General features: G+C 48.2%; 1 protein-coding gene across 14 annotated transcripts in view; it reads right to left on the minus strand.

The window, feature by feature from the left end:
* RAP1GAP2 (RAP1 GTPase activating protein 2) overlaps nt 1–27,665 on the minus strand; it is a 210,508-nt gene that overhangs the window by 17,685 nt on the left and 165,158 nt on the right. For all 14 annotated transcript variants that reach the window (XR_006890588.1, XR_006890589.1, XR_006890590.1 and 11 more), the window contains 9 exons: nt 22,946–23,024; nt 22,105–22,158; nt 19,483–19,566; nt 14,562–14,662; nt 12,178–12,307; nt 9,819–9,974; nt 4,578–4,649; nt 3,991–4,077; nt 3,254–3,388 (listed from right to left, as the gene is read on the minus strand). Coding sequence is in view for 11 of the 14 variants with exons in the window: in XM_046675330.1 (XP_046531286.1) it covers nt 3,254–3,388; nt 3,991–4,077; nt 4,578–4,649; nt 9,819–9,974; nt 12,178–12,307; nt 14,562–14,662; nt 19,483–19,566; nt 22,105–22,158; nt 22,946–23,024 (898 nt within the window). In the remaining 3 variants the exon portion in view is untranslated. The remainder of the gene's footprint in view (nt 1–3,253; nt 3,389–3,990; nt 4,078–4,577; nt 4,650–9,818; nt 9,975–12,177; nt 12,308–14,561; nt 14,663–19,482; nt 19,567–22,104; nt 22,159–22,945; nt 23,025–27,665) is intronic.

Consider the following 27,665-nt stretch of genomic DNA (forward strand, 5'->3'; position numbering starts at 1 on the left):
GAAAAATATTCTTGCAAAACTCCAAGTGTATGTCCACAGACCCACCGCAACACCAGGGTTCCCACGGACTGCATTTGCAATATACCTACTTACTCCACAGAAATGTCTTTTAACGGTGAGATTCACTGCAAAAGTTTAGTCTCTATAATTGGAAATATATTTCTTTGATGTTATCAGCTTTGATGTTATCAGAGAAAATACAAAATTTAAGTGTTTGTAGCACTGGCAGATTCCTGAGAATATCTCCAAGCCCCTCAGCTTGAGAAGCAGATCTAGACGTCCATAAACCAATTGCTCTGTGTCTCGAGGAAGAAAAGCTTAAAATACAGCAAGTGGAACTGAAGCAAGATGTGAAGAAGAGCTATTCTAAGTGGTGGGAGGAGCAAGCAGCCCAGCCTGGGGCAGTGGTGGGTCTGCTTCCTAGGAAAGGAACAAAGGGTCCCTTTGGGGGGAAGGGACAGTCACAAGAGGCAGGGGTGGATGGCCGAGATGGCTTTTAGTCCTGGGAATTCTCAATTATGCTTCCACGCACCTGTGAGATGAGAACTTTGACAGGAAGGAGATAAAGCAAATTTTTGTCCTGGCATCATTGCATGCACCACTTCTTTCAAGAGGAATTCCATGAAGGTCCGGGTAAGGGACCGCATGAGGAATCCCAATAATTCTGACACCACGGCACCACCCAAGGGGCCCATGAAGACATACCAAAACTAGAGACTGTTTCCCAAGCTGGGTCAGACCACAGGCACGGCCCAAACATCAGAATCCCCCAGCACTGGGCTCCATGCTGCTGAGCCTGGCCCACTCTCAGCTCTGGCCTCCACAGCTCAGAGACATGAGAGCAATGAAGGAAGGCGTGGGGCAAAAGGGTTCTTGTCCCCCAGCTGAGAGGAGGAAAACACGCTCTGAAGGCTTACAGGCCATGACAGTCCCCTCCCTCACCCCCAAGTGCTACCCCGGAGACGGGCATAGAAGCAGAATGCAGAAGTGGGCCTGTTTTCAGCCTTTCAGTTGGAAGGACTTAGGGTTGAAAAGAAGAATTCCCTGGATTATTAGATCAAATACAAGTAATGATAAAGTCTTGAAGCATCTTCTCTCTTGGAAACCCCTTTAGACAGACCCACTGGAGTCAAAGACAGATGAGCTGCTACTCCTGCCAGAGGCAGGGGACTGGACCAGTGGCCTCAGGCCACCCTCCATTAGACCCGCAACCTGCCTGTAGCTGCTGGGCCATTTTACCCATTGGGCACCATGGCAGAGTGTCCACAGCCTACAAGCATTTCCAGGTGAATAAAGTATTTGAAACCTGAGAAAACAATAACTCCAAACCACAGAAGGAAACTTGCAAAACTGAAAGCAACAAATACTGCATTAAATGTCTGCAAAATATAACACCATGTCAACTAGGCAACCGCAGCTCAAGTCATATATAAACTACATTTACTGTGGGGCATGGGAGCAGTTTGATATGCTTGATACAATGTGGGGCAGAGGCTACAAAGTCCCTGTTCATAGGGTCTCACCTTCACTCCTGTCTCGGCCAGGTTGGCCGACCTGGCTCCCCTGTTCTTCCCCGTTCCTCTTCTCCCTTGCCCCGCTTTCCTCGTAATCTCCCAGCTTCTGCTAGTTCACCCTGGCTGCCACTGTCCATCAGGACTGAGCCAGATGCCCCAAGAATCTCTCACCAGCCTGGAAGAATGGCTGGGCTCCTACCCCCACCCTCGTGAGGAATCTGGGCAGCTGGCCCCGACTAGGGCCAGCAAAGCCCTGCCCTGCTGTCTGCGGTCCAGCCAGGCAGCGAGAGATGGAACCCAGGCTTGCCCAGGCCGGGCTAGTGTGGGTGGAATCTGAACCGAGTCAGGAGCCAGGAGGCAGTGTCACACAGCTGTTAAGAACACAGGCTTCAGAATCCAGCAGACCTGGATCCGGCTCCCGTGTCTGCTGGGTGACTTGGGATAAATTACTGTGTCCCTTTGAGTCTTGGTTTCCTCACATGTAAAATTACACCCATAATTATTAAAATTGGGTATGAATTATTATACTCATAATAAGAGCCTTCTTCTCAGGGCAGAGAGGGCAGCTGTGACGTTCCAGACAGGATCACGCGGGTTAAGCTTTCACTTTACACAACAATAACAGCTAACACTTTCACTGAGCATTTACTGCATTCCAGGCCATGCGAATTGTTCCAGACACTATTTCAACGAATTGTCACAACAACTGCGTGACAGAGGTCCTATGTATCATCCCTGTGTCGTTGATGAGAAAAGAGTAGCTCAGAGACTGTGAAGACTGTCCATGATGACGCAGAGCTGGGATGCTAACACAGGCAGATCCAACCCTAACCCCCCATACGCTGCCCCCAAAATGGTAGCTTTACAAATCATTCTGCAATGGGCAATCCAGTAGAACATTGACTTAAGGACCAGAAAACCTTAAGGGCATGAAACAAGGCTCTACCTGTACTCAGGTGTGAGGTTTGGAGCAGTCCTGCGGCCTCTCTCAGCCTGTCCCCTCACTTGTGGGTGGAAATAACAAGACTCCTTCTGCCAACCACACAGGACTGAAGCCAGACTCAAATCAGACCCTGGATGGAAGTGCCGGGTAGACCAACAAGCACTCGGCAAGCACATGACGATGAACTTCTTCACCCCACATCAGCTAAGTGGCCGTCCAAGCTCCACCTAAGTACTTCCAGGGACTTCTTTTAGCAGCTTGTTCTCGTTAGAAAGTTTTTCCCTTTGCAAAGTCCACTGGGACTTGCCTGTAACTCCATCCCACCAGCCCTGGCCAGGTCCTCCAATGCTCTGCCAGCTGGGAAGAATCCTTGCAGTACCCCACACTGGCTGCTGAAGACCCCAAAGGCTTGTGTCCTTGCTCCTGCCGTCCTGCCCTGGACTCCCCGACCACAGAAGGAGGCAGATGGAAGCAGTCATGTTCTTGGTTTGTACCGGCTCCTCTCCTGCTGCTAACTCCTTCTCTGCCCCTGCATATCAGACTCCCAGGTCAGGAGGAGATGATCCAGATCAAGGAAGGACATGGCGGACGCTGCAGATACCGTTGGCTGCTCCGACCACTCACACTGCCTGATGCCTCTTCCCTCTGCAAACACCTGCGATGCCCCTGCTGGTCCTTCCACCTCTGGCTGGCATTTGGGCTCTGGGGTCAGGATCATGCAGACCTTGCACCTCTTCCCCTGTTTGTACCACCCGCTCCCTGCCACAGCAATCCCCAGCCACTCTTGTGCCTGTACCTTAAAAGATTCCAGGAATCCCCCATGGCCCCCATTCTCAAACTTGTCCTCTTCTGGGCCCAGTCCCAGCATGGCCTGTGTGTGGGCATGGAGCTCATCGTGAAGGTTGTCCAGGAGGGCAGCCCTCGTCCGGTCCTGGAAGGGAGAGGGTGAGGGTTGTGGAGCTAGCACTGAGGGCAGAGGCGTGCCCTCTCCCTGGGGGCTCCAGACACCTGGCCTGAAGGCTGCTATTCTGGCCAGCTGTATCTCGGCGACAGTGTAGACCTAAGGACAGGCTAGGCTCCAGGCTCACAAAGGCTGCAGTCAACACTACAGCCCCATTCCCAGCCCTCTGCTCTCTCCCCTCTGCCCCTTCTCCATGGGCTATCCCACAGCTCTACTGTGCAGACTCCCAGCCCAGATCTCCGCCCCAAGCTCTACATCCATGTACCCAACTGCCCACTGCTCCTCTCCATCCAGATGCTCATCCAGGGCCGTTCATACCGCCTCCAGGTGGCGCCATTCACACAGACCAGGACTAGATCTGTCAGCAACCCAGCCTTTGCAGGCACCTCCAGAGCAGCAGGTCTCAACAGAACTCATCTCCCAGGGGTCCCCAGGTCAGCAAAGAACCCAAGCCAAAGGCCCAAGAGCCACCCTACAATTCCACGTCCCTCTACCCTTATATACAGGAGTATAGACCACCCCCCCCCAACTAAGAGAGGCAGGAGGAAGACCTTCGGAAACCACGCTCTCACCTCCAGCTTCGCGAACTTGTCAGACTTGCAGCAAGCGTTCTCTGCATTGGTGAGCTTGGTGAGCAGGAACTCCCTGAACTCTGGGCCCTGGAACAGACAAGATGCCCCGGGCCTCTCTCAGTCTCAGCTGTTGCCAAAAGGGCTTCAGCCACAGTAATGGGTAGGCAGAGCAGGGGTCTGGAGAGGGCCTCTGAAAGGTCCCCTGACGTGATCATTTCTAGCCCAGAGCAAGCCCACCTGCTAAGATGCCAATGTGGAAACCAGCTTCCCTGTCCTGGGAAATGCACCCTCCACACCCACAGTGGCATTTCCAGGACTGGGCGCCATTTTTGTCCAAGGGTCCTGGAACTGGAACATGGTATAAAACCCTTCCTTTAGCAGAAAGGCAACCCCAGTGTCAAACACCCTGACAAGAAGCCCTATGCTAGGCCAGGCAGGTAGCAGGATGGAGAGGTGGAGACCCTCAAACCCGGCAAAAGGTCTTCCTAATGCTCCCAGCCCAATTCAGCCCCACTCCAACCGCGGCCACTCAGGTATGGGAACCTGAAGCCTTAGGCATGAGAGGAGCAGAAAGGAGAGTTTCTTACCTTCTGGAAAACAGGAGGGCTGGGCAGAGGTGGCCCGAAGGCAGGCACGTCTTCCCGGGCAGTGACCGAGACCTGAAACACAGTATCTCGGTGTGGGCCAGGAGCTTGGAAGAGACCCAAGCAGAGGATGACAGCATGCCACATTCTGTGCCCTGGTGCTGGGGCAGCCCCATCCTACAGCAGATCTACCCGCCTCCTCCTCCATCCCCTTGCCAGAACACAAATGAAGTGCCCCCGTGAGCCAGCGCCAGCACCGCCCGAGTCACTGTTCCTAGAAGTGGGGCTGGACGGCGCAGAGCCATCTGCGTGCTCCCATCTGCATTCCTGGAGGCCAGAAGCGGGTTTGGCAAGAGGACTGGACAGGGCTGAGGAGCAGCCTGGGACCCTGATTCTAATGCAGTAAAAGTGTCCACGAGGCCTTATCTCATTACCTCACTTGATTGGGATCCTAATCCTCAGAGAAGGCACAGTGAGAATTACTAGCCCTGTTTCACTGATGAGGAAACAGATGCCCAGAGACATGGAGTGATCCCCCCAAAGGCACACCGGTGATCAGCCACAGAGAGGAACAGAGAATCCAGACCTCCCAGTCCTGCTCTGGAGTTATTTTCCCACAACACTGACTCCCACACCCAGCCATACAGCAGAATCACTTCAAGTGTTAATATCGATTGCATGGGCTCCACTGCAAACCTACTGAATCAGAAGCTCTGGGGTAGAGCCAGGAATCTGCACAGTTAAACGCTCCTGAGAGCTTTTGTGCAGTCGGTGGACTAGTGTCTGGGAGCCCTGGCCCCACACGCAGGAGCAGTCAGTCCGGGTGAGGTTTGAACTAACAGAGAACCAGGGCCAAAGATGGGAACTGGGCGTGGGGGTAACATCAAGGTGCTTGTGTAGGGGTGTCCCAGGCTCTGGGTGGGGTGTGCACCTCTGGCCAGTCTGGGTAACTGGAACCAACGGCAGGAGGAACTAATGGACTGAGAGTGCCCAGGTGTTCTGCCTGGGGGTCTTCCAGGCCCAGGAGAGGCCCACAGCTCCATCTCCCTTGTCTGCAAGGAGGTGCCCTGGTTTCACCTGCTCTCAGTCCACGAGGCTACAGACCTCTCTGGAGACTCTGCCCTCTCCCTTCCCCAGGCGGCTGCTGACGTGAGCCCAGCCCTGGCACGCCGCCAGCCACCCTGGCCTGTGAAGTAGGGCAGATGCAGAGTCTGCCAGACCGGGTGAGCAGGCAGCTCGGAGCCCGGCCAAGGAAAGGCCTTCCCAGGGTCTGCAGGGGAAGGGAACGGGAGAGGGCTGATCAATACGGCATTCTCTTCCCAAGCTCAAGGCTGTCTGCATGGCCCCAATTGCAGTACCCAGAGTCAGGAAATGGGGCATGTTTGGCTGACGTCATTTCTGGCTGATTCCAGCTGCCAAACACAGGCCCCCTCCACGACCCACTCTGCACCCGTGGCACCAGTCAAAAATTCTACCCACAGAACCAGAATCTGGGGAGGCAGTGGGGGGAAGGCCACCGAGGGGCTGCCAACTGGGACAGGGCCAGAGGCCAGACCCACCTCTCCCCTCTGCCCATCCCAATGCCCCCTCCTTCTCAGGCCTGCATTCAAGTGGTCTGTGCTGACTGGGGAAGTGGCTTCAGACATGCCCTTAAATCCAGAGTCTCCCAGCCAGACAAGCCCACTGCAGCAGCCGTGTCAGAAAGGCAGAAGACAGAACGCTTCCTGGTGACAGCCACTCATCTTCCGTCCCCACTGTGTCCCCTCTCCTGACCCCTCTCCAGCAAAGCGCTGGGCCTTTGTTGCTCCCTCCTCCTGAGGACAGCTGGGTTGCCGGGCTGAAAGCAGAAGCTGCCTGAACACAACCCCACCTTCCTGTTTTCTAAATCCAGTGAGGGCCTCTCGGCAGGGCGGGGCAAAGCTGAGAAGGAGAGGGGCAGCAGGTGACTCTTGAAGAGAAGCTTCAGGGCTGGAAAGCGGAAGGAGACTGGGGCGTGTGAGTAATAAGTATGCACCAGGAGGTGGGGAAGCTCGAGGACTCCAGCCTTGACACGATCCTCATGTCTGTCCAAGTGGAGGCCTTAGAGGACGGCAGAGGTTCCTCAAGCCACAGATCAGTAGAGCGCGGAAGGGGGCCCCCAGACAGGAGTCTGCCCCAGTGGGCTGCTTGGCATAGATTCCTAGACCTTTGTGGGACTTTGGGCGGCAGGGTGACCTCAGACAGGGAGAGGGCGGAGTTCTGGGGATGGCTCAGCTGGAATTTCCTTCCAATCTGGCAGGATAAGGACAAAATCCATGTCTAAAAAATAATCCGATGTAATGTTTCATGCACCACCGAGTTTCAGAGCCAAGTTTCCACCTGCTCCGACTGCTCAGTGATGAAGACCACAGGCAGACCTGGACGGGGCTCCACTCCACTGCTGCCAGGCCCTGTGGCCTCAGGCCTTAAGTGACTTCAGCTCTCAGCCTCAATTTCCTCCCTGTAAAATAGGGCTAAGGAGAGGCCCTGCCCAACCAGGCGCTTGTGAGGATTCGAAAAGACTGTGCTTCTGAGGGTGCAACTCAGTGCCCGGTATGCAGCAAGCACCCAGGAAGGGGTAACCATTGTCACCCAGTGCTTTTCTTTTCTAACTTTCCCTGCTGACCTGCACCTAAATAAAGGACACCTGAAATACTGCAGAGTTCCCCCAACCCAAGTCCTAATCCAACACACACACGCACACTCCTCCTTCTCAACTGCCCCCCCTTCCCCTCCCGCAGCATGTCAGGGCTAGAAGGACCTTGGAGGTTGTCTAGTCCAACTTCCTCATTTCACACAGATGGAAACAGAGGCCCAGAGAGGGAAGGAACTGGCCCAAGGTCACACAGCAGTCAGAGGTAGGGCCAGGACAGAATCCCACGCTCCCGAGCCTCTCAGTCTGGGGCTTTTGCCTGCACATTCTCACACTGTCCTCCCCTTCCTCTTCCTCTTCTTCCCTGTTGTTCCTCCTCCCCAGTGGAGGCCTCCTAAGGAAATCTCACCCTCCTTTGCCATGGCCCCTAAGCCTGCAGGGGTCAGCTAAAGTCCCATGTCACCCTAGACCCTTTGAGGGATCTAACAAGGTCCTCCTCAGTCTGCTTGTCACCTGGGGTGCTTCTGGGGGTGTGGATGGACAGAGTTTTGGGGTACGCCTTGGAAGGCTGGTCTCCCTCCCTGCCCTCTGCACCCCCCAGCCCCCATTCACAGGTCTTGCCTTCTGGCCTTAATGTTTGCCTGTCAGGTGGAGCACAAGGTCCCACAGCCCGGGGACAACCTGGCGCTTCCTGTGGGTCCTGCTTCGCTCGTTCTCTCCACCCTCCCTGAGGACAGTGCTTCTCCCTGGACCACAGACTGAGGCTCGGAAGACTTTGTCAAGACTTCTGACATCAAAGCTGGAGGTGAGATGGTGCTTTTTCGGATCTCTGATTTTTCTCTGCATTTTCCCACTCTGCTGAGCTCGTGGGAAAGTGGAGAAGCAGTTAGCTGAGCTCCATTTCCTATCAGGGACTAAAAGCAAATACTAAACATCCACAGGAGGCCCCATTCTGCCAGCAGAGGCCTAGCAGACAAGCCACACGTACATACATGACTGCCTGGCAGGGTCTGGGAGACGCTCCCATCACACAGCTTTACTTTGGGGATCCTAGCCCTCTGCCTCCGCTGGCTGTTAAAAGAGCCAGTCGGTGGTTCGAGCGGCCCATCCACTGAACAGCACTCACTGGCTTTTCTGTCCCTTCCCTGAAGGCTGGTTCTGCATGTCACTTTCACTTTCACATGCCCCACCCCTAGTGTGGCACCCAGCACACAGTAGGCACTGAACCAATAAACTTGCTCCCATCAATAAATCAAGCAGCTGCTTGAAGTGAATACCCATTTCAGTCAAAACAGGTAATCCCGTAGCATTCAAGGAAATGCCCAAACCATGGCTTCTCCAACTTTTCAGCTAAAACTGCTCAATGACAGAAGAGCATGAACACGGGCATGTAAAGAATCAGCTCTCCTCAACAGAAGAGAGCTGTGTTTTGTTTGTTTGTTGAAATCTCATATTTGGTTTTAAAGTCGATGTGAATTTCACATTTAATATATCTGGATTTCTACTGATGTAATAATGATCTAACATCATTTCTTTTCCCAAAATCTTTGAGCAAAATTGATACGTCACGAAGATGGCCATGAAACGCTATGGCTTTGCGCACCCCAGGAGCCAACCGGCGCCGGCCTAAGTCATTCTACAGGAAACACTTTCAGGCCTCCTGGTCGCCCATGAGCAATGACAGGCTCCTTTGCCTTCTCCCTGACAGCAGTGCTTCCCAACACTGTGGGGAGCAGGGATACCTCAGAAAATGTGAGCTATAGCCTCTCTCCCCAGAAAATGCAAAGCAGCACATAAACTCAACATTTTGCATATATCTGCAGGGGGTTCAAAGACTAACATCCACCTTAAAAACCCTCAGTCTGTCTCCCTTGGGTCCCATGCCCCAACACCACTGTGATACAGAGAAACTGCTGTCCAAGAGCTTGGGATCGTTTCTCATGGAGAAGAGAAAGGGATGGTTAGCGACACGGCCATCGGAAGCAGGCACGGTGAGGGCGGCAAGAGGCTCCTCTGCATTCGTGAGGATGGGGAGCCCACTGGAAAGACCACTTATGGATCAGGAGGCTCAGACTCAGGTGCCTGCAACCCCGCCTCCCGGGGAGTCTTCAAATTAAGGTTGAGCATTTACTCCAGAACAGCTAAACCAGAGGGGCCCACCCAGTGGCCAGCGTGGACCAGGCCCCTGAGGTTCTCCTCCCTTCTCACCAGAAACATTTCACCTTTTTCTTTCCTTCTTTGTTACCACCTTCCTTCCTCTCCTTTCCTGTCAATCTCCACTTCCTCTTTTTTCCTCTCCTCTGGCTCTGCCTTACTCTAGACTTGAGCAAATGGCATTACCACACTCCAGATAGGAAAACTAGGGCTTGTCAACCCTTGAGTTAGATGCTGTCAAGACCAGAGGCAGCCAGATGGATGAGATGAGCTCAGACGGAGCCCTCACCAAGAGTCTAGCTCCCAAATCCCAGAAACCCGAGAATTCGGAGAAAATCAATCACACCAAAGGTAGGAGTGCCATTTTGGAGAATGGCCTGAGGAGCCATTGAGAACCAGTGTTCCTCAATATCGCTGAATCCATCAAGTGGGGTGAGGGGCAGGGCCCACTGCTTCCTCCAATGAGACGTTCTCCTTACCTTGTAGGATGGGGTCTCTGTGCCTGCGTTCTCAGCCTGTACAACAATGTAGGCATGTAAGAAGTTGGAGGCAATCATATCTGGGACAAATGGTGTATTTTCTTCTTGGAAGATGATGGCCACAATGTCATTCCCAATGTGTCTCTTTCTCTGGAGCTAAACAAAAAATGTTCCATTGTTATAAGCCCGTTAGGAACATCCTGAAAGCAAAATAGGTCTATACAGGAAATCCTCATTATTCTATCTTTATACATAAACTCTGGCACTCTGAGACCTAGCTCGCTAGGGAGTTTCTCTTGCAATCTTTAGAAGCCATCAAAAAGAAAAAAAATGGAGAAGATGCTGAAATGGTTAGGCAGAGACAAGCAAGCATCTTACTGAGCTCAACAGTGCAGAGCCCTGACTCAGGACTCGAGGAGAACAGTTAACAGGTGAGGGCTGGGTTTTGCCCTGGTAGAGCCTGTAATTGATCCAGGAGAGACACAAACACAGGTAAAGCCACCTGAGAACACTAACAAAGCCACTAGCCAGCAAGTGCTAAGTCAGCTGCTGCAGACAAAGTGCCTGACTCTAGGGGCCAAGAAGAGGGCAAAATCAAAGGCCTGATGGCAATCTGAGAAGGCTTCCTGGAAGAGGAGATGGGGGCAGGCACTTGATGGAAATGTGGAAGAGCAGGGATGAGGGGGTGGATCATTCTATACCAGAGGGGAGAAGAGCCATGCTTAGAGAAACAAGGGGCACCTGGCTTGGCAGAGGTCACAGGGGAGAGAGAGACCCAACTCCGATTCAGTATCCCAAACTGTGCCAGGGGCTCACAGGCGACCTCAATCACCAAGCGCCTACTGTTTGTCAGGACCTGTGCTGGGCTGCTCACATGCCTGACTTCAAATGTTAAGATTCCCCCCATACCAAGTCCTGGCTAGATGCTTATCTACACATTTGTTCCTTTATTAAGCACCTACTGCATGCACACCCTATATTTCACATGAGTTTCTCAATTACTGAGCCACCTGCTATATACTGAGCCACGAGCTGAGCACTTTCACACAGATTGCCTCATTCCACACACATCATCCCATTTCTTGGGAAAATAAAATTAATATTTATTCATTCCTGGCTGTGAGCCAAGCTCTGTATCCCTCCCACTGAACATCCGTGAGACGAAAAGAGAGCCGGGCAGAGAACGGCCCTCAGCCTCCGGCTGGTACAGCGAGTGAGGGCAGCCGTGACAGAACAGAGATGGAAGGTGAAACGCTGAGAGAAAACCTACTTTGGATACAAAAGGAATCCTGCTCCCATTTGTTTCTAGAACATTCAGTAGTGATTTTAGAGCCAAATCACAGTCTCATTTGCCAATTTCCTTTTTCCCTAAGAAGCCAGGCACGATGTTTACAACTTCACATCTGTGCTGCCTCCCCAGTTCCCTGCACAGAATCGAACGGTCAGGGTCTGGTGGATGGTCCACCTTCCTTTCTTATTTTCCTGGAGATGGTGGGACAGGGCAAAGGGTGCAGTAGACAGGACCAGCTGCTGGCTTCAGGGGTCCATGAGAAAAAAAGCCAGGCCCTCCCTGGGGACACGCAGCTGTCAGAGGCAGCAAATGAGAGAGAGGGCAAGAAAACACTGGAAGCAGAGGCCTCAACCAGGGCTCCCTGGCTGAGGCAAAGGCTGAATTTCTGCCCACAGCAGGTGTGCTGAGAGATGAGGCTGAGAGCAGCAGAGCTGGGAGGGGGAGGGACCGTCTCAGGCAATAACCAGCTGCACATCACCGGGGTGGGAAGGCGGCCAAAAGCCCAGTGGCCTGGACAGTGACCAGCTGTTAGGTAGCAAGCCTGCCACAAGCCAGGCATGGTACTGAGCCCTACATTCAGAACCTTATGTAATCCCCACGATGACTCTCTGATGCACGTGGTGTTATCCCCATTCTACGGGTGAGGAAAATGAGGCCACAAGGTTACCCGGCTTGCCCGTAGTCACATATCCCTAAACGGCAGAGCTGGCTTCAAGGTGCCATCTGCAGACCCTGTCAGGTACTCTTCACCATCACCCTCCATGATCAAAGCACCCGGGCTCTGCCCCTAATCTGGGAAACAGTCTTTTCACCGTGCAGAGCTGCTGTCTCCCCATTGGTCAAAGCTGAATAACCATGAGCCCTGTCCTGCCTCCTGCACAGGGCTGCTGACCGTGGCCTTGGTGAGATAACACAGCAGAACAGCTTTGATGAGGATGCAGCGGAACAGTCTGGCCTCTTGATTATGAAAATGGGGAGGGGGGCCACAGTCGCTCAGGCAGACCAGACCAGAAGCAGGCCTTCACCTCACACGCCCCGGGCTCCCACAGCCCTCCGGAACCAGCTTACCTGCTGGGCGTCTCCCTCGGTAAACGGCAGCTTCGTGGAGACGTGAAACATGATCTCCCTGTCCCGGAATATCGTGTACACTGATTCCACCCCCGTCTGTCCGTGGGTCACATCCAGGCCTCCTCGGAAACTGTCAGTGAAACAGGGCAGGTGCCGGGGAGAGAGAGTGAGGGGAAGTGGGCAACTTGGGGCGACCTCCCCAAAGGATATGGGAGCAGGAGAATGAAGGAGAAGACGTGTGAGAGTTGAGGCAGAGAGATTATGAAGCGTGAAATACAGGTAGGTGGGCTCTTCTGAGCAGACAAGCCCTGGCGTTCCAACCATAAATCCATTATTTAAAAGCCAAGGCAGAGTGCTTAAAATTCCACGCACTCCGCTTCAGCGGCCCAGGTTCACAGGTTTGGATCCCAGGTACAGACCTACTCCACTCACCAGCCACGCTGTGGAGGTGTCCCACATACAAAAAAAATACAGGAGGATTGGCACAGATGTTAGCTCAGGGCTAATCTTGCTCAGGAAAAAAAAAAAAAAAAAGACCAAGGCAGAACCTCCATTTCAAGCCTTGGCTGTGTTCTCTCCACACCATACGGTCTTGTGGGAAGGGAGATCGTTCATCCATAATCCCAGACAAATGTCGTCCCAGGTGCCAGTGGCCCCCGAGGCTGGGCATAAGCCTTTGCTCTCTACAAGGCCATGTCCAAGTCCTCAGCCCAGAGCCAGGGCAACCAGCCATCCTGTTGGATGGTGGTGAGCCCCACAGGAGCATCTGGCGCCAGCCAGGAGAGGTGACAGATGCTTGACTTCTACTCAGCCAGTCCCTGACGTGGAGACTCAACCAAGGCAGTACCCAGCTTGAAGGTACCCAAGGAGGCCCCTTCTCTGGCTATCTCCAAACAGGCAAGAAAGAAAAGAACTAAGGACCTAGGTGGGCTTCCGGGAGCCCCTTCTTCCTTTATGGCTGCTAGCTGTGCATCATATTCTTCAGCAAAGAGAGGAAGATGCAGGTTCCTTTAATAAAATGAAATAAAATAGACCCTGGATATCGGTCCCCTCAGGCACTACAATACAAGCCAGAAAATGTGCTCAGCCGGGCACAGCGGGAAGCACACTAGGCTGGGAGTCAGGCACTCTAGACCTGCTTCTGCCACTAAGCCAGCACACGACCACGGGCATTTCACTTCATCCCTCTCGGCCTCAGTTTCCTCTCTCTACAAAATAAAGGGACAGGAATATATGATCTCTGGGGTCCTTCCTGGTTTTAATAGACTTTATTTTGTCTATTCTAAGACACACCTTTTTTCACGTTTTAACATCTCTGAAATCAGGACACACGATGGCGTCTCAGAGTGGATGAAAGTGGTATAACAAGGACAGTAATGCCTACCAGCGCTCACTCTGCGTATGGCACTAGCTCAAATGCTTCGCATGCGTTATCTACGTTATTTCCTGACAACCTAGTGGGGGAATATTATCTTTACCTCCCTTTTCACAAGAGAAGAAACTGAGGCTTTCAGAGGTCAGTTCACTTGTTCAAAGTCATAGAGCTAATAAGTGGTGGAGATGGGACTTTAACCCATGTGCGATTGACTCCAGACAGCAGTGATGACCTTGAAGGGAGAGGAAGACAGAGAAAGAGGGAAAAAAAGAAGGAGAAGGAAGCAGAAAAGAAAGTGACTATGGACACCTGCTACATGCCGGGCACAGAGCTGGGTGCTTCCACACAGGGTAGGAGATCCTGCTAATGTGGCTGCCACAGTGGGGAATTCTGGGGGCCCAGCCATGTGCCAGCCACCAAGCATAGAACAGGCTGGCCAGGTCGGAAGGCCCTTCCCAAATGTTGCTTTTGTCAAGGAAAATCGAGGGCAAGAGTTTTCCAAGAAATAGCCCCAATTCTTTTTTGTCCACTCAGAGAACCACACACTATTGCATAGCTTCCTGCCAGGAGGGTTATTATATTTCCACCAACTCTTAATTATCCATTGCTTTTGTGTATTGTCTAAAATAGGTCATTTCCCCCAAAACTGCACAGGGCCCTCTTTCCTGAAAGCCTGGCAGGTGAGTGATGGGGAAGATGGATTCTTTTCACTCTCAGTCTGAACCAGATGGAATCAGGAAGCCAAATCCGAGGTGGAGCACTTTCATCACGCACCCGAAGGCCAACATCAATCCCTTTCAGGTAATCTGCCACTCTGGATTATCCCCTGCACCACCATTTCCTTAGGAACACAGGGAAGGGAGTGTGATCATCTGCTGAAAAACAATCCCAGGTTCTTCACATGTGTTTTTAACTCTCACAAGCCCTCCCTGAAGCTCAGCTGTCACCCCTTGGCCTTCCTCTAGGGCCTAGTCAAAGGGGCCGGAGTGATCCCTTGGCTAAAACCCACCCTTTGAAGTCCTGCAGCATGATTGTGTCTCCCAGAAGGTCCAAGAACTCCTTGAAGGCTGGGCTCTCCTCATTATTCCCAAACAGCTCCTCCTCCAGGGTCTGAAAGAGAAACAGGAACAGGGGCTGGAATTAGGAAGAGCCTTCCTGGTGCCAAGGGAAGCAACGTGGTTGTCCAGATCCCTGGTCCCTTTCTTCCTTTCTCCCCAGACCCAACACATTCACCACCCAGTGGCTCTGTCCTCAACTGGAGGAAGGACCAACAGAGGCTCACGCAACAGAGCTGGGTTTTCAGGGCTGGTTTATAAGGACTTTCTATCTGGACAAAGGCTACTGGTCAGTACAAAAAGCAAAGCTGGAGCAAAGAGTTCTTACACTTGCTACCAAAAACACAATCTATAAATGAAAAGTCAATAGTTGGACTTTTGACAAAGGACTTGTATCTAGAATATATAAAGAACTCTCAAAACTCAATAGTAATCAAAACCACAATGAGATATCACTTTACACCCACTGGGATGGCTACAATCAAAATGAAACACAAGAAGTATGGGTGAGGATGTGGAAAATCAGAACCTTCATATACTGCTGGTGGGAATGTGAAATGGTGCTGTCTCTTTGGAAAACAGTCTGGTAATTCATCAAAAGGCTAAGCACAGAGGTGCCATATGACCCAGCAATTCCACTCCTAATAGCAGCATTATTCATAATAACCCAAAAATGTCAACAACCAAAAGTCCATCAACTGACAAAGAGATAAACAGAATGTGGCGTATCCATACAATGGAATATAGTTCCACCATGAAAAGGAATGAAGTGCTGATGCATGCTACAACATGGACAAAACTTGAAAACATTATGCTATGTGAATGAAGCCAGACACAAAGGACCATATAGTGTGATTTATATGAAATGTCCAGAATGGGCAAATCCATAGAGACAGAAAGATTTGTGGTTGACAGGAGCTAGAGAGAATGGTGACGGGGAGTGAGCTAACGGGTATGGAGTTTCTTTTGGGGATGATGAAAATTTTCTGGCGTTAGATAGAGATGATAGTTGCACAACTCTCTGAATGTACCACAAGCCAGTGAATTGTATACTTTATTGAGATATAATTCACATACCACTGTGAACTGTATGGTATCTGAGTTATACCTCAATAAAATTGGTAGAAAAAACGTTTACACTTAATAATAAAAAAAAAGATCCAATTAGAAAATGGTCAAAAGACATGAACAGTCATTTCACCAAAGAAAATATACAGATGGCAAATAAGCACTTGAAAAGATGTTCAACATCATTAAGCATTAGAGAAACGCAAACTGAAACCAGAATGAAGTATTACTACACATCTATCAGAATGACTAAAACAAAAAATAGTAACACCACAAAAGGCTGGCAAGGATGCAGAGAAAACAGATCTCTCATACACATTGCTGGTAGGAATGTAAAATGGGACAATCACCCCAGAAAACAGTTTGGCAGCTTCTTATAAAACTAAACATGTAATTACCATATAACCCAGCAACTGTGCTCCTAAGCAATTATCCCAGAGAAACGAAAACCTATGATCACTCAAAAACGTGTATACAAATGTTCATAGCAGCGTTATTCATAATAGCCAAAAACTGGAAACCACCCAGATGTCCCCCAATGGGTGATTGGTTAAACAGAGCGGGGTACATCCATACCAAAGAATACTACTCACCAACACATAGGAGACAACCATGGATATGCTCAAAGAACTTGCGTGAATCTCGCTGAGTGGAAAAAACCCAGCCCCCAAAGGTTATATACTGTATGATTCCATTTATACAACGTTTTTGAAATGACAAAGTTTTAGAAATTGTAGAACAGATTAGTGGTTGCCAGGGATTTGGGGACTGGAGTGGAAGGGAGCATGGAGGCAAGAGAGAGGCGGGCATGGTTATGAAAGGGCAACACAGCGATCCTTGTGGTGGTGGGGTTCTTCTGGATCTTAACTTTGGAACCTACACACATGATATAATTATATACAACAAAATACACCCCCCTAAAAACCGAGCACATGTAAAATGGGTAAATCTGACTAAGATCTGTGGATTGTATCAGTATCAGTAGCCTGGCTAGGATATTGTGTTCTACTTTTATAAGACATGACCTTCGAGGGAAACTGGGTAAAGGGTACACAAGATCTCTCTGTATTTTTTCTTACAACTTTGTATAAATCTACAAATATCTAAAAATAAAATGTTAACTAACTTAAAAAAATAGAAAGCAAAGCTGAAAACAGTTGCAAGCTCTGCAACTGTGACAGGCTTGCAACACTGAGTGGCCCTCCCTGAGCAGTAGACTCTGCCCACAGTGACAGGATCTGCAAACAGTTGAAAGCTCTGCAAACACACACAGACAGCAACAAAACTGCAGACGACACAAAGACACTCCAGTCTGCACACACTTCATGGGGAAAGTCTTCCATAAGTGATTCTTTAACACCTCCTTAACGCCTCCTTTACAACAAAAAAGAGCAGACCTCAGGTTCTATGTCTTCAAGAGGCAACAGAATCTAGCTAGATTTCAGTAACTTTGTTCTTTATAGTATTTCTTTTTAGAATTACCTTCATTTCACATAAGTGATACTGATTTTCCAATTAGAGTAGTGACATAAAATTTCCTTTAAAAATTCTTTTAAGGTGAAAAAAACTTTTTAAAGAAAACATTAAGTAGTTAATAGGAAAGGTGTGATTAAAAAGTATAATGGTGGCATACAGTGGAGCGAATAACAGGATCTTAGCTGTGGTTTGTGCATGTCTGAAGTTTGGGAAACACTGCTCGCTAACGGGGGTCTGCAAACTGTGGGCCAAGTCTGGCCTGCTGCTTGTTTTTATAAATAAAGTTTTATTGGAATACAGCCAGGCCAATTCATTTAGTATTGTCTACAGCTGCTTTTGCACTACAAAGGCAGGGTCAGCGCCTGCAACAGAGACAGTATGGTCTGTGAAGTCTAAAATATTTATTATCTGGCCCTTTACAGAAAATGTTTACATTTTCAGAACCTTTACAGAACCCTGAGTATAGCACGGCAGGAAGGCATTGCAACTCTAGCCCACACACCGTTTGCCCCAGGTCATGAGGCCAGAGTGTCAGGGAACAGCTGCTTCCAGGCAACACACATCTTCTACTGGGAAAACAATCCAACTCATGCTCTGGGGTGTGCACCTCTCTCCAGGATTTACACCCAGCCTGGTATTAGCATCGTCTTATTTTTACACTGGCCTTGAGCTTGACCATGGACTCAGGGAGGGGGTCTTAGTCATCCCTGTATCTCCCACAGTGCTTAGCACAGTGCCTGACAAAGAGAGGAGTAAGGTGGGGCTTATTTATATCCGAAGACCAGCACAGGGCTTTCATGCAACAAATGTTCATATTAATTGCCCCCTTGGATACAGGTTTGCAAAACAACAATCTGCCGAGTTTTTTAAAAAAAGACTTTTATCTCGCCACACGCCCCCACCTCGCCTCGCAGCATCAGGTACATAAACAACACTCAGACTCCTTCTCAGAGGTGGATGGTTCACGTTCAATAATTATAACTTTGCTAGAACATGGGATTGTAATCACCTTACGAGATCTGCTTTGGTAAATTTCAGAAGCAAAGGACTTTAATTGGGGGGTTATATTAGCAGAGCTGTACAAAATAAAAATGCAATATGTGAAAATAATTAGAGCGGCTACCTGAATAACCTCCCTGAAATTATAAGATTCATCTGTGTGGGTCTTTCAGCTCCTAAACTCTTCACTGTGTTTAAGTCTGTCTAAGTGAACACATGTCTCTGTGGGCTATTATCTTCAGACGAGGAAGTCAGCTATTAACTAGCCAAGAAAGACACTGTCACGCAAAAAAAACCACAGATAATGTTGGAAGATGCGACCTACCATTAGCAGAGTCAAACTTTTAGTCATTACTTCACATAACAAAAATTTATGAGTGTATTTATGTAAAGTCACCATGCTAGGCTCTTAGATGATGCAAAGATGAAATGGGTGTGGACCCTTCTTTCACACAACCCACGTGAGGAAACCGTGTGTTCAGCAGACCACTACTCAGGATGTTCATAAATGTTCATGGTAGGAGATACGGGAAGTTTGTGGTCAGACAAGTATGGGACATACTGAGTTCAACAAAGTCATAAAGAGTTCTTTACATTGGGGTTCCTTAGAGCCTTTAAAATGTTCCGCAACTGACCTCCAACCAAGTCATTTGCTCACAGAGTACCTCATCAGTCTAGCGTCTCTCAGGACACACTTTGAGAAACATTATTCTAGTCAACTAACTCCAAAGCAGCAATGCGCCACAAGAAACAGAAGAGGGTGAGCAGTGGTGTACTGATTAATTTTTAACAACCGGCTCTCCTAAGAGAGAAAACAGAAGCTCTGGGGTTTGCTGATTTCCGTGCCGTAAACACTTCCACCGTGGCTGATTTCAAGCTACCAACATGACGTCACTGAACTCAGAGCTGGGAAGAGATGCACACAAGTGGCTCCGGCACTCTACTGAAGTTTGGGGAGAAAAAGCTAAGTCCAAGCTGGGAGAATGGTGGGCAAGGAGAAAGCAGCTTGTGCTGATCCATTCCCTTCACCCAGTCTGATTTTTCTTCTGACCAACAGCCCAGAATTAAATATAAGGTAAGGTAGCCAGGAAGAATTAGAATTTACTGTATGAAAAACTACATTACCATTTAAAGAATTTGCAGGCTTTTTTGAAGAGTAGTCCTCCTTGAAGATTCTGCCTCCTCTAGTCTAATTTATATTTGAAATGTGATTGTTGTATTCAGAAAATGTAAGAGCCTAGTGCAGGGCTCCTGTGCTTGGGGGAGGGGAAAAGAGAGGCCCCAGTGAGAAACCACAGGATCTAGTGACCAGTAGGGATCTGTGGTGCTTACCTGCCTGGCTTTTTGATAAATGACCCCAAATTTGAATGTGTTGTTGACATCATGCTCATCGTAGGACACAATCATTTGGGAGGCCTGGAAAATGTGGGGAGAAAAAAATCAGATGGTTTATTAATCTGGAGGTAAGGAAGGAAGCAAATTTTGGTGGAGGACATGTCCCCCTGATATGCAACATCCACACATGTCGAGGAAGAGAAAGGGTGAGGTCAGAAGCAGATGGTCAGGATGTAACTCCAAAGGTCTCAGCTGGTTCCCAGCACCACTCAGCTTCCCCCAGCAGTGGGCAAACCTCTGGATTACCATTCCAATCCCATCTGGATATGCCAGCCAAGGCGCAGGCACAGAGGGAGTCCAGCAGGACTCAGGGAATTAACTGTACCCCAGTGTTTTATCTGTGGTGTAAAAAGTGAAGCCAGGACCCCAAAACTGGTCAGTGAGGATGACGCCAGCTCTTATTCCACCCCTAATCAGCAGTATGATTTTGAGCAAGGCACTGCCCCTGCCCAGACTTCACTCCCCCTCATCCATAAAGTAAGAGATCTCCAAGGCAGACACACCCTAATACAATATGCAAAGAAAAAAAAAACCCTGAGTACTGCTTCTGCCTAATTTTCTATTGTTCTTCAAAAAGTTGGTGTCTGGGGATCAGAAACACTAAACTCTAATTTTGAATCTGCTGCTTTTACCTGTGTAGCTTTGAGTGAGCCACTTAACCTCTCTGGGCCTCAGTTTCCTCATCCATTAAATGGAAATGTGTGGTTGTGAAGATTCAGTGAGACCAGGCACATAAAGTGCTGAGCACAGAGCAGCTATCATCATCATCATCATCTATGGAACCCTCCAGAAAGATCAGAGCTGAACCAGCTTGTTAGAGAAGATTTGGGTGCTAGTGGGATGTTCTCTGCAATAAAAAGGAGGCACTCCAGGCACACTTCCTATTATGCAACAGGAAGAACAAACCAAGCACGACCTGCTGATGGGAACATGTGGCCCGTGTTAGGTTGTCACCCACCATACAGCTCTGTGAGGCTGTCAGCCACCTGAGGGAATGGATGCTTCTCAGCTCCCCCTGGAAGAGCGCGGCTACCTGCCCCAGAGGGAGCCCCCCACTCCCACCCAGGATGAGTCAAAGGCATGGCAGCTGTCCCACCAGGGAAGAGGCACCTGGCCACGGAGACCTTCCAAGGAAACTTCTAAACTCTGCGAATTTTAAAAATACACACAAACACACAACTCGGCCAGATGAACATCCCAGCCGGACTAAGCAGTGTTTCAAATACAGAAAACATGAAAATACAGCTGCTCTTCCATTATTACCGAAGTCGGAGGCTTTCCAAGTTATAGAGAGAATTATGCAAATGAGCATCAGTGGGTTCTCTCAGTGGATGTGATTTGACAACAAAAATTGCCAAATTTGCGGTTAAGTTAGGCCCTTATGATGGGGTTTTAATGTCTGGTTAAACCTCACTAATTCAGCTTTAATGGTAAAGGAGGGGCAGTCTGAATGACAGGAAATGTTCAGTGCAAGGCAGCATATTACTGCTAAGCGCGTACAGATGCTCAGAGGGCTAAAAAGACACGTCTGAGAGGACTCCAGCACATTCTCTGTGCAGGAAAGGACACTGCCATTAGCTCAGCCACTGTGTAGGGATAAATAGAGAGCCGTGCCCAGTCACGAACATTTAAGGCATTTGTTCCAGGGGTTTCTGGATGTCGAGCCAGGACAGGGCCTCTCTTCCCCACCAAACATTTCACCTCACGGTTCCTGGTTGTCAGAATCGGGACTCAGGGAATGGACCAAACCAGCCCCAGCAAGCCTCAGCTGCCACAGCGTTGGCCCACAGTGGAAGAGAAGCACAGCTCTGCCTTCCATCTTCTCTCCAGACAGTGCTGGCTTAGAAAGAAGCAGCCGGTGCACTGGGCCTCTTCCTGTGACCAATTTAAAGCAACTCACTGTCCACAGGTGATTCAAGTCCTGTCACGTTGCTGTAGTCCTTGAGTGGGCTTGTTGGTTTGTTTTGTTATTAATGCTCCTTTGCCCACCCACACCCCCACATCAGAACTGGGGTCAAGATCAGTCCAGTCCTAAGGAAACCAATAACAGAGAAATAGCCAGTTTATTAACTAGGGCCAGGGAGGGGCTTGTAAGGCCTCAGAGCTGTGGTAACATTGGCTATGGGGAGCCACTCCAAAGGCTATGAGTGGCCTTTTATTTCTTAGTGGGGTTCTGCCTTGTGCCCCCCTCACCCCTCCACGATGGCTGACCAGATCTGCATCTGCCCCCCAGCTGGAAGTACTCCCCACTCCAGCACTGGCCTCCGGGAGGTGAGACCGGAGTGAGGCGGGGAAGCGGCAACACTGCCACAGCTTTGCTGCCTCCACAGCAGCTGGGGATCAATTCATGGGGGCCAGAGCCTCAGGCACGGCCAAGGATGGGTTCTCAGTGGACCGGGTAATGAAGGGGTAGGCAGGGAGAGGGGCACATACGGAGCTTTATCACAGACACTCCATGAAACCCCACCAAGATGCAGAGAACTTTCCACAGAGCCACAGGTGTGCAAATTCGTGCCAAGCTGCAGAGCCATGGGTAAGGGGAGGAGTGAAGGTCCTCACCTTGGGGTACAGGACAGGGTTGAATTTCAGCCCCACTGCGTCGTCACAGAAAGCCTAAGCAGGAAGAGAGATGCACACAGTTCAGGGGTCATGTCCATGGCGAGCATCCGGGCTCCTCAGCCCACCAAGAGAAAGCGCATGGGATGCCAAGACCTACAGGGTCCAGAGGCCTGGGGTCAAATCCTGGCTCTGCTACACACCAGTGTGTGGTCAGAAAAGTCAACTGACCTTCCTGGGGTTTCCTGACGAAGAGAGGCTACCAAAGTTTTCGGCCCAATTCTGTCTGGGATTCTCGCTCCCAGAATGCAGGTGCAACCCAACCCAGCTGATCATCCCTCTCACCCCAGTTTGCTGCCTCAGTTGCCAGGTTCCCGGTACCCCAGAGCAGGGACATGGGTCACTCCACCAGCTGATGGCTCCTCACCCGAGGGGGTCCTCCATCTAGATCAACAGCCTGGCCATCCTTCAGCCCGACTCTCCTCTGCTGTGAAGTCTCCTCGGCCACCCCCTCCCCTTCCTCCTCTGAAGTCCCACTCTCCATATCCAGCCCTGCCTTTCCATTTCTCTTGCCTCCTGAACTAGCTGTGAACTTGGGGGCAGACACTATGGATTATCCTGAGCAGCCTCAGCAGCCAGGATGAGATGGGGAGGATGTGGGGAAGACAGAGGTATCTGCCAACAGCCCTCCCCCTCCCCCATCCATGAAGCAAAGGGCCAAGGAGCACAGTGGCCTTCCCCTCCCCAAGGGCAGAGCCCACCCAGGACAACCCTGCACCCCATCCCAGGAGGCCAGCCCTGGGCTAAAAGAGGAAGTCACCTTCTCTCAGGGATCAGTTTTTACCTTTGCAATCTGAGGGACGCTGGGCAACTTGCTCAGTCCAGCCAATGGAATCCGCTCATGCACTGTCTTCACTTTGGACCTGCAAACAGAGAAAAGAACGTCCATGAAAAATGGAGTCAATGGGGAAGGTGGCTGAGAACACGACAGGCCACAAGGCAGGTACCCTTGCTTCATGTCTCCCCCGAGGTCAGGTCTGTCGCATTTCACCCAACCCACGTGTTGGGCACCACACTCAAATGGTGGGAAAATGGAATCCTACTTAGGTACCCCTTGGGAGGAGGATACGGTCATGCACTTTATCTGAGGGAATACGTTCCAAGACCCCTAGTGGGTGCCTTAAACCTCAGATAGTACCAAACCCCACATATATACTACGGTTTTTTCCTCTACATACCTACCTATGATAAAGTTTAATTTATAAATTAGGCACAGTAAGAGATTAACAATAACTAATAAAATGGAACAATTATACCAATATACTGTCATAAAAGTTACCATCGATCTTAGCAACCTCAGCATATGATTTTTTTTCTTTGCTTATTAACTCGAGAGCTTTCACCTTTTCACTTAAAGGAACCAGTTTATGGCTTCTCTTTGGCATATATGAATTGCCAGCATCGCTGCTCTTGCACTTTGGGGCCATTATTAAATAAAAGAAGGGTTACTTGAGCACAAGCACTGCAAACTGCGACACAGCAACAGTCTATCTGATAACCCAGACGGCCATTGAGTGACTAACAGGTGGGTAACGTGTACAGCGTGGATACACTGGACAAAGGGGTGATTCACACCCTGGGTGGGAGGGAGCGGGATAGTGCAAGATTTCATCACACTACTCAGAATGCCATGCTATTTAAAACTTATGGACTCTTTATTTCTGGAATTTTCCATTTAATATTTTCAGACCTCGTTAGACTGAGGTCTAACTCTGAAACCTCTGAAAGAGAAACCACAGATAAGGGGGAACTACTTTACTTAAAGAACCTGCCTGGTAAAAGCTGTCTGCAGCTGAAATACAGGAAATGCAAAGAGTCATCTTCAAGTCCACCATTATGTTTTGGTTTGTTTGTGGATTTTCTGTTTTCCCAAAGAATTGGGCACAGCTTCTGAATATATTTGGGTTCTCACATGCAATTAAACCTTTATGGAAAAAAAAATCTAATATCTGAAGATCTGGATTTGCTCAAAATATAAATGGGATGAAAGTTGCTTTATGAAAGGATTTACCATAAGACTAAATTTAGCCTGTTCCTCTGATTCATTTAGCACATTACGAAAGCACTGAATTTTACAGAATGCTTTTCTGCGTCTGCTGAGATAATCATATGGTTTTTAATCTATTAACCTGGTGGATTACATTTCTGTTGAGCCATCTTTTCAAGCCATGGGTAAAACTTCACTTGCTTATGATGCATTATTTTTTCATATCCTGCTGAATTTGTTAATATTTTATTTAGAGTTTCACATCTATGTTCAATAGCAAAACTGGCCTTTTTTTTTTTTTTAATTTACTTGTACTTCCCTTGTCAGGTTTTGTTGTCAGATATTATTCCAATCTCATAAAATTGCTGGGGAGCAATTTGTTGTATAACATAGGGATTTTCTGTTCCTTAAAGGTTTCCTAAAGCTCGTCAGTGAAATCTCTGGGCCTGCTGCGTTCTTTGTGGGAGGATACCTTTGGCTAACAATTCGGTTCTTTAATGGTGAAAGTGAAGTTGTCTACTCCTTATTGTCAATTTTGGTAGTTTATGTTTTTCTATAAAATTATGCATCAAATGCATTGATATCAAGTCCTTTGGGGTGTTCTCTTGGGGCTTCAGCCCTCTTTGTAGTTGTGTCCCTGCCTTCATGGCTGTAATACTACCCATTTGTATGTTTTCTCTATTTTCCTGAATCAGTCATAGCTGAGGGTTATCTATTCTATTAATTTTTTCAAAGAGATCGCCTTTGGTTTTGTTAATCATCTCTACTCTTTTTTATTTTTTTGAGGAAGGTTAGCCGTGAGTTAACATCCGCTGCCAATACTCCTCTATTTTGCTGAGGAAGATTGGCCCTGAGCTAACATCTGTGCCCCTCTTCCAGACTATTTTATATGTGGGACACCTACCACAGCATGGCTTGATGAGCGGTGCATAGATCTGCACCTGGGATTCCAACCGGCAAACACCTGGACGCCAAAGGAGAGTGCGCCAACTTAACTGCTACACCATTGGGCCGGCCCCTCTATTCTTTATTTTTCCTTTCTATTGCACTAACTTGCTCTTGTCTTTTTTATTTCCTTCCTTCTATTTTCTTTGGGTTTTTTCTACTGTTCTTTTTCTAACTTCCTGACCTGTATGCTTGTTCATTTAATCTTTCATTTTTTTTTTATGAAGACATTTAAAACTTTCTATCTTTCTCTAAGTACCACTTCACCTGCATCCCACACATCTTGATAGGCAGTCTTTTCATTGTCATTTAGTTCTAAATATTTTTCAGTTCTTTTGTGACTTCCCCTCTAGCGCACGAGTTATTTCAAAGGGTTCTCTTTTTTTTTTTTTAACTTTCCAAATGTATGAGCTTCTTCCTTCAGTATTTTAATTGTTGATTTCTATCTTAATTTTCGTATATTCAGGGAACATAATCTGTATGATATTAATTACTTGAAATTTGTTGGCTTAATATATGGACTTTCTTTTTCATGTTCCATGTGGGCTTGAAAAGAATGTATTTTTTTTCTTTTGTTGAGTTCAGGAATGTATGTTATGTGATCAAACTTGTTAACTGCATTGCTCAAATCTTCTATTTCCTCACAATTTTTTGTTGGCTTGGTCCATCAGTATCTGAGAGATGTTTCTGAAATCTCCCACCATAACTGAGGATTTGTCTACTTCTCCTTATATTCTTGTCACTTTTTTGCCTTTTTAAACTCAAGACTGTGTTACTAAGGGCAAGTTCACGACTATAAGATCTTCTGAGTGGACTGTTCTCTTTATCGTCACGTATCCTGAGGTCTCTGAGGGGGTCCCGTAAAAAATATCTTTCTCTGACCAGGTTACGAACAAATTCAGAAGCAAAACAGAAAAATTAAGAGTAAGGCAGTTGGGAGTTAAAATAACTCCTTTGTTACTGATAAAGGCCAAGGGGAAGCACACGGCTTAGAGTGAAGAGGAAATGGGTCTTCTAACTAAACCTCAGAATCAGCCACCCAGTCACGAGCGGTGGTGGGCAGGGGCAAGGCTCCTCTCGTGGGGTCTGCTCAGGTGGAGCGTTCACTTCTATTCATTCATTGTATCATCATTTATTACCCCTTTTATAGATGCTATTCATTCTTCATCTTTAAAATTTGAAATATATTTAAGTCATTTTGAAAGCGTACCACTATTCGCATTTCATCAACAGTAAATCCACCTTCATTGTTGATGTTTTTGGCTGTCTTTCTTAATGTCAGTTTTCCCTGGGTGTTTTGGAACATTCCACTCATTTTTCCCTACCCTCAGTGCAAGCACTCGGGTTCAGCTCCCATCAGGCTGTTGGTTCGCACAGCTCCAGGGGAACCCTTCACATCGTGCAACCTGGTGGCCTGGATCATCACCTGTGATGATCACTGACTCACGGCAGCAGCCTGCTGACTCACCGTCCTACTTCTGGCCTTGCCTTCCCTCCACACCATTCTCCTTACTCTAGCCAGTGATCATTCTACAAGCAAATCTGATCATGACATTTTCCTTTCAGGAGCTCTCCTACTGCTCAGAGGATAAAATACATGTTCCTAGAAATAATCCATACATGATTTAGCCTCTTCTGATCTCTCCGCATGATCTCTCAACCTTACACACACTCACCCATATGCACATTCAGACACATTTCCACCTTCAAGCTCTTTTGAACTTCTCTTTCCCCCATACCATCGATCTTGGATCACCCTCACCAGAGTGCAATAATCCATGTCCATAAAAAGAAGATGAGTGAGAATGAGAACAGGGATAAGAATATCTGACACATACTGACGGCTTTCTAGAGCCAGGTAATAAGATAAGAGCTTATTCTTCCCGTCGTCTCTACCCCAAGAGAAAGTCCGGCACATGTTAGGCCTTGCTTGAACAAACACTAAATGAATAAATGAATTTCCTAATATTAACCATTTTTGCATTCCTAAAGGAACTCTTTCTTGGCTATAGTGAATTATTCTTTTAATAGATTGCTTGCATTTGAGTTGCTGGAACTGGCATTTTATTTAGAATCTTTACTAAGATTGGCTCCTATTTTTTCTTTTTTTTTTTTTTTGCATTTCATTGGTCTGATTTTTTCATGAGAATCTTTTAAGCATTGTTAAATTAATTAGGAAGCTTTCCATATTTTTCTGTTCTCTTAAACAGTTTAAATAGCATGAAATCTGTTCCTTACAAGTTTAAAATAACTATCTGCAAATGATCCAGATCTAGAAACTTTGGAGAGAGAATTCTTTGAGAACTTTTTCAATTTATTCTAGTTATTGATCTGGTAAGGTTTTTTTTTTTACCTCCTGTTAAATTTGGTAATGTACACTTTCCTAGAAAGGCAACTGTTTCTTTTTTTTTCTTACAATGATTAAGATTGTGTATAGTCTGTTGAGATGTTGAGATGCTTTGAAATAAAGCTCGTTTTATCTTTTTTATGGAGGTAACTGGTTCATAACATTATATAAATATCAAGTATACATCACTGTATTTCAAATTCTGCATAGACTGCATCGTGTTCA

Source organism: Equus quagga, chromosome 11 (assembly GCF_021613505.1).
Source record: "Equus quagga isolate Etosha38 chromosome 11, UCLA_HA_Equagga_1.0, whole genome shotgun sequence".
NCBI classification, from domain to species: Eukaryota; Metazoa; Chordata; class Mammalia; order Perissodactyla; family Equidae; genus Equus; species Equus quagga.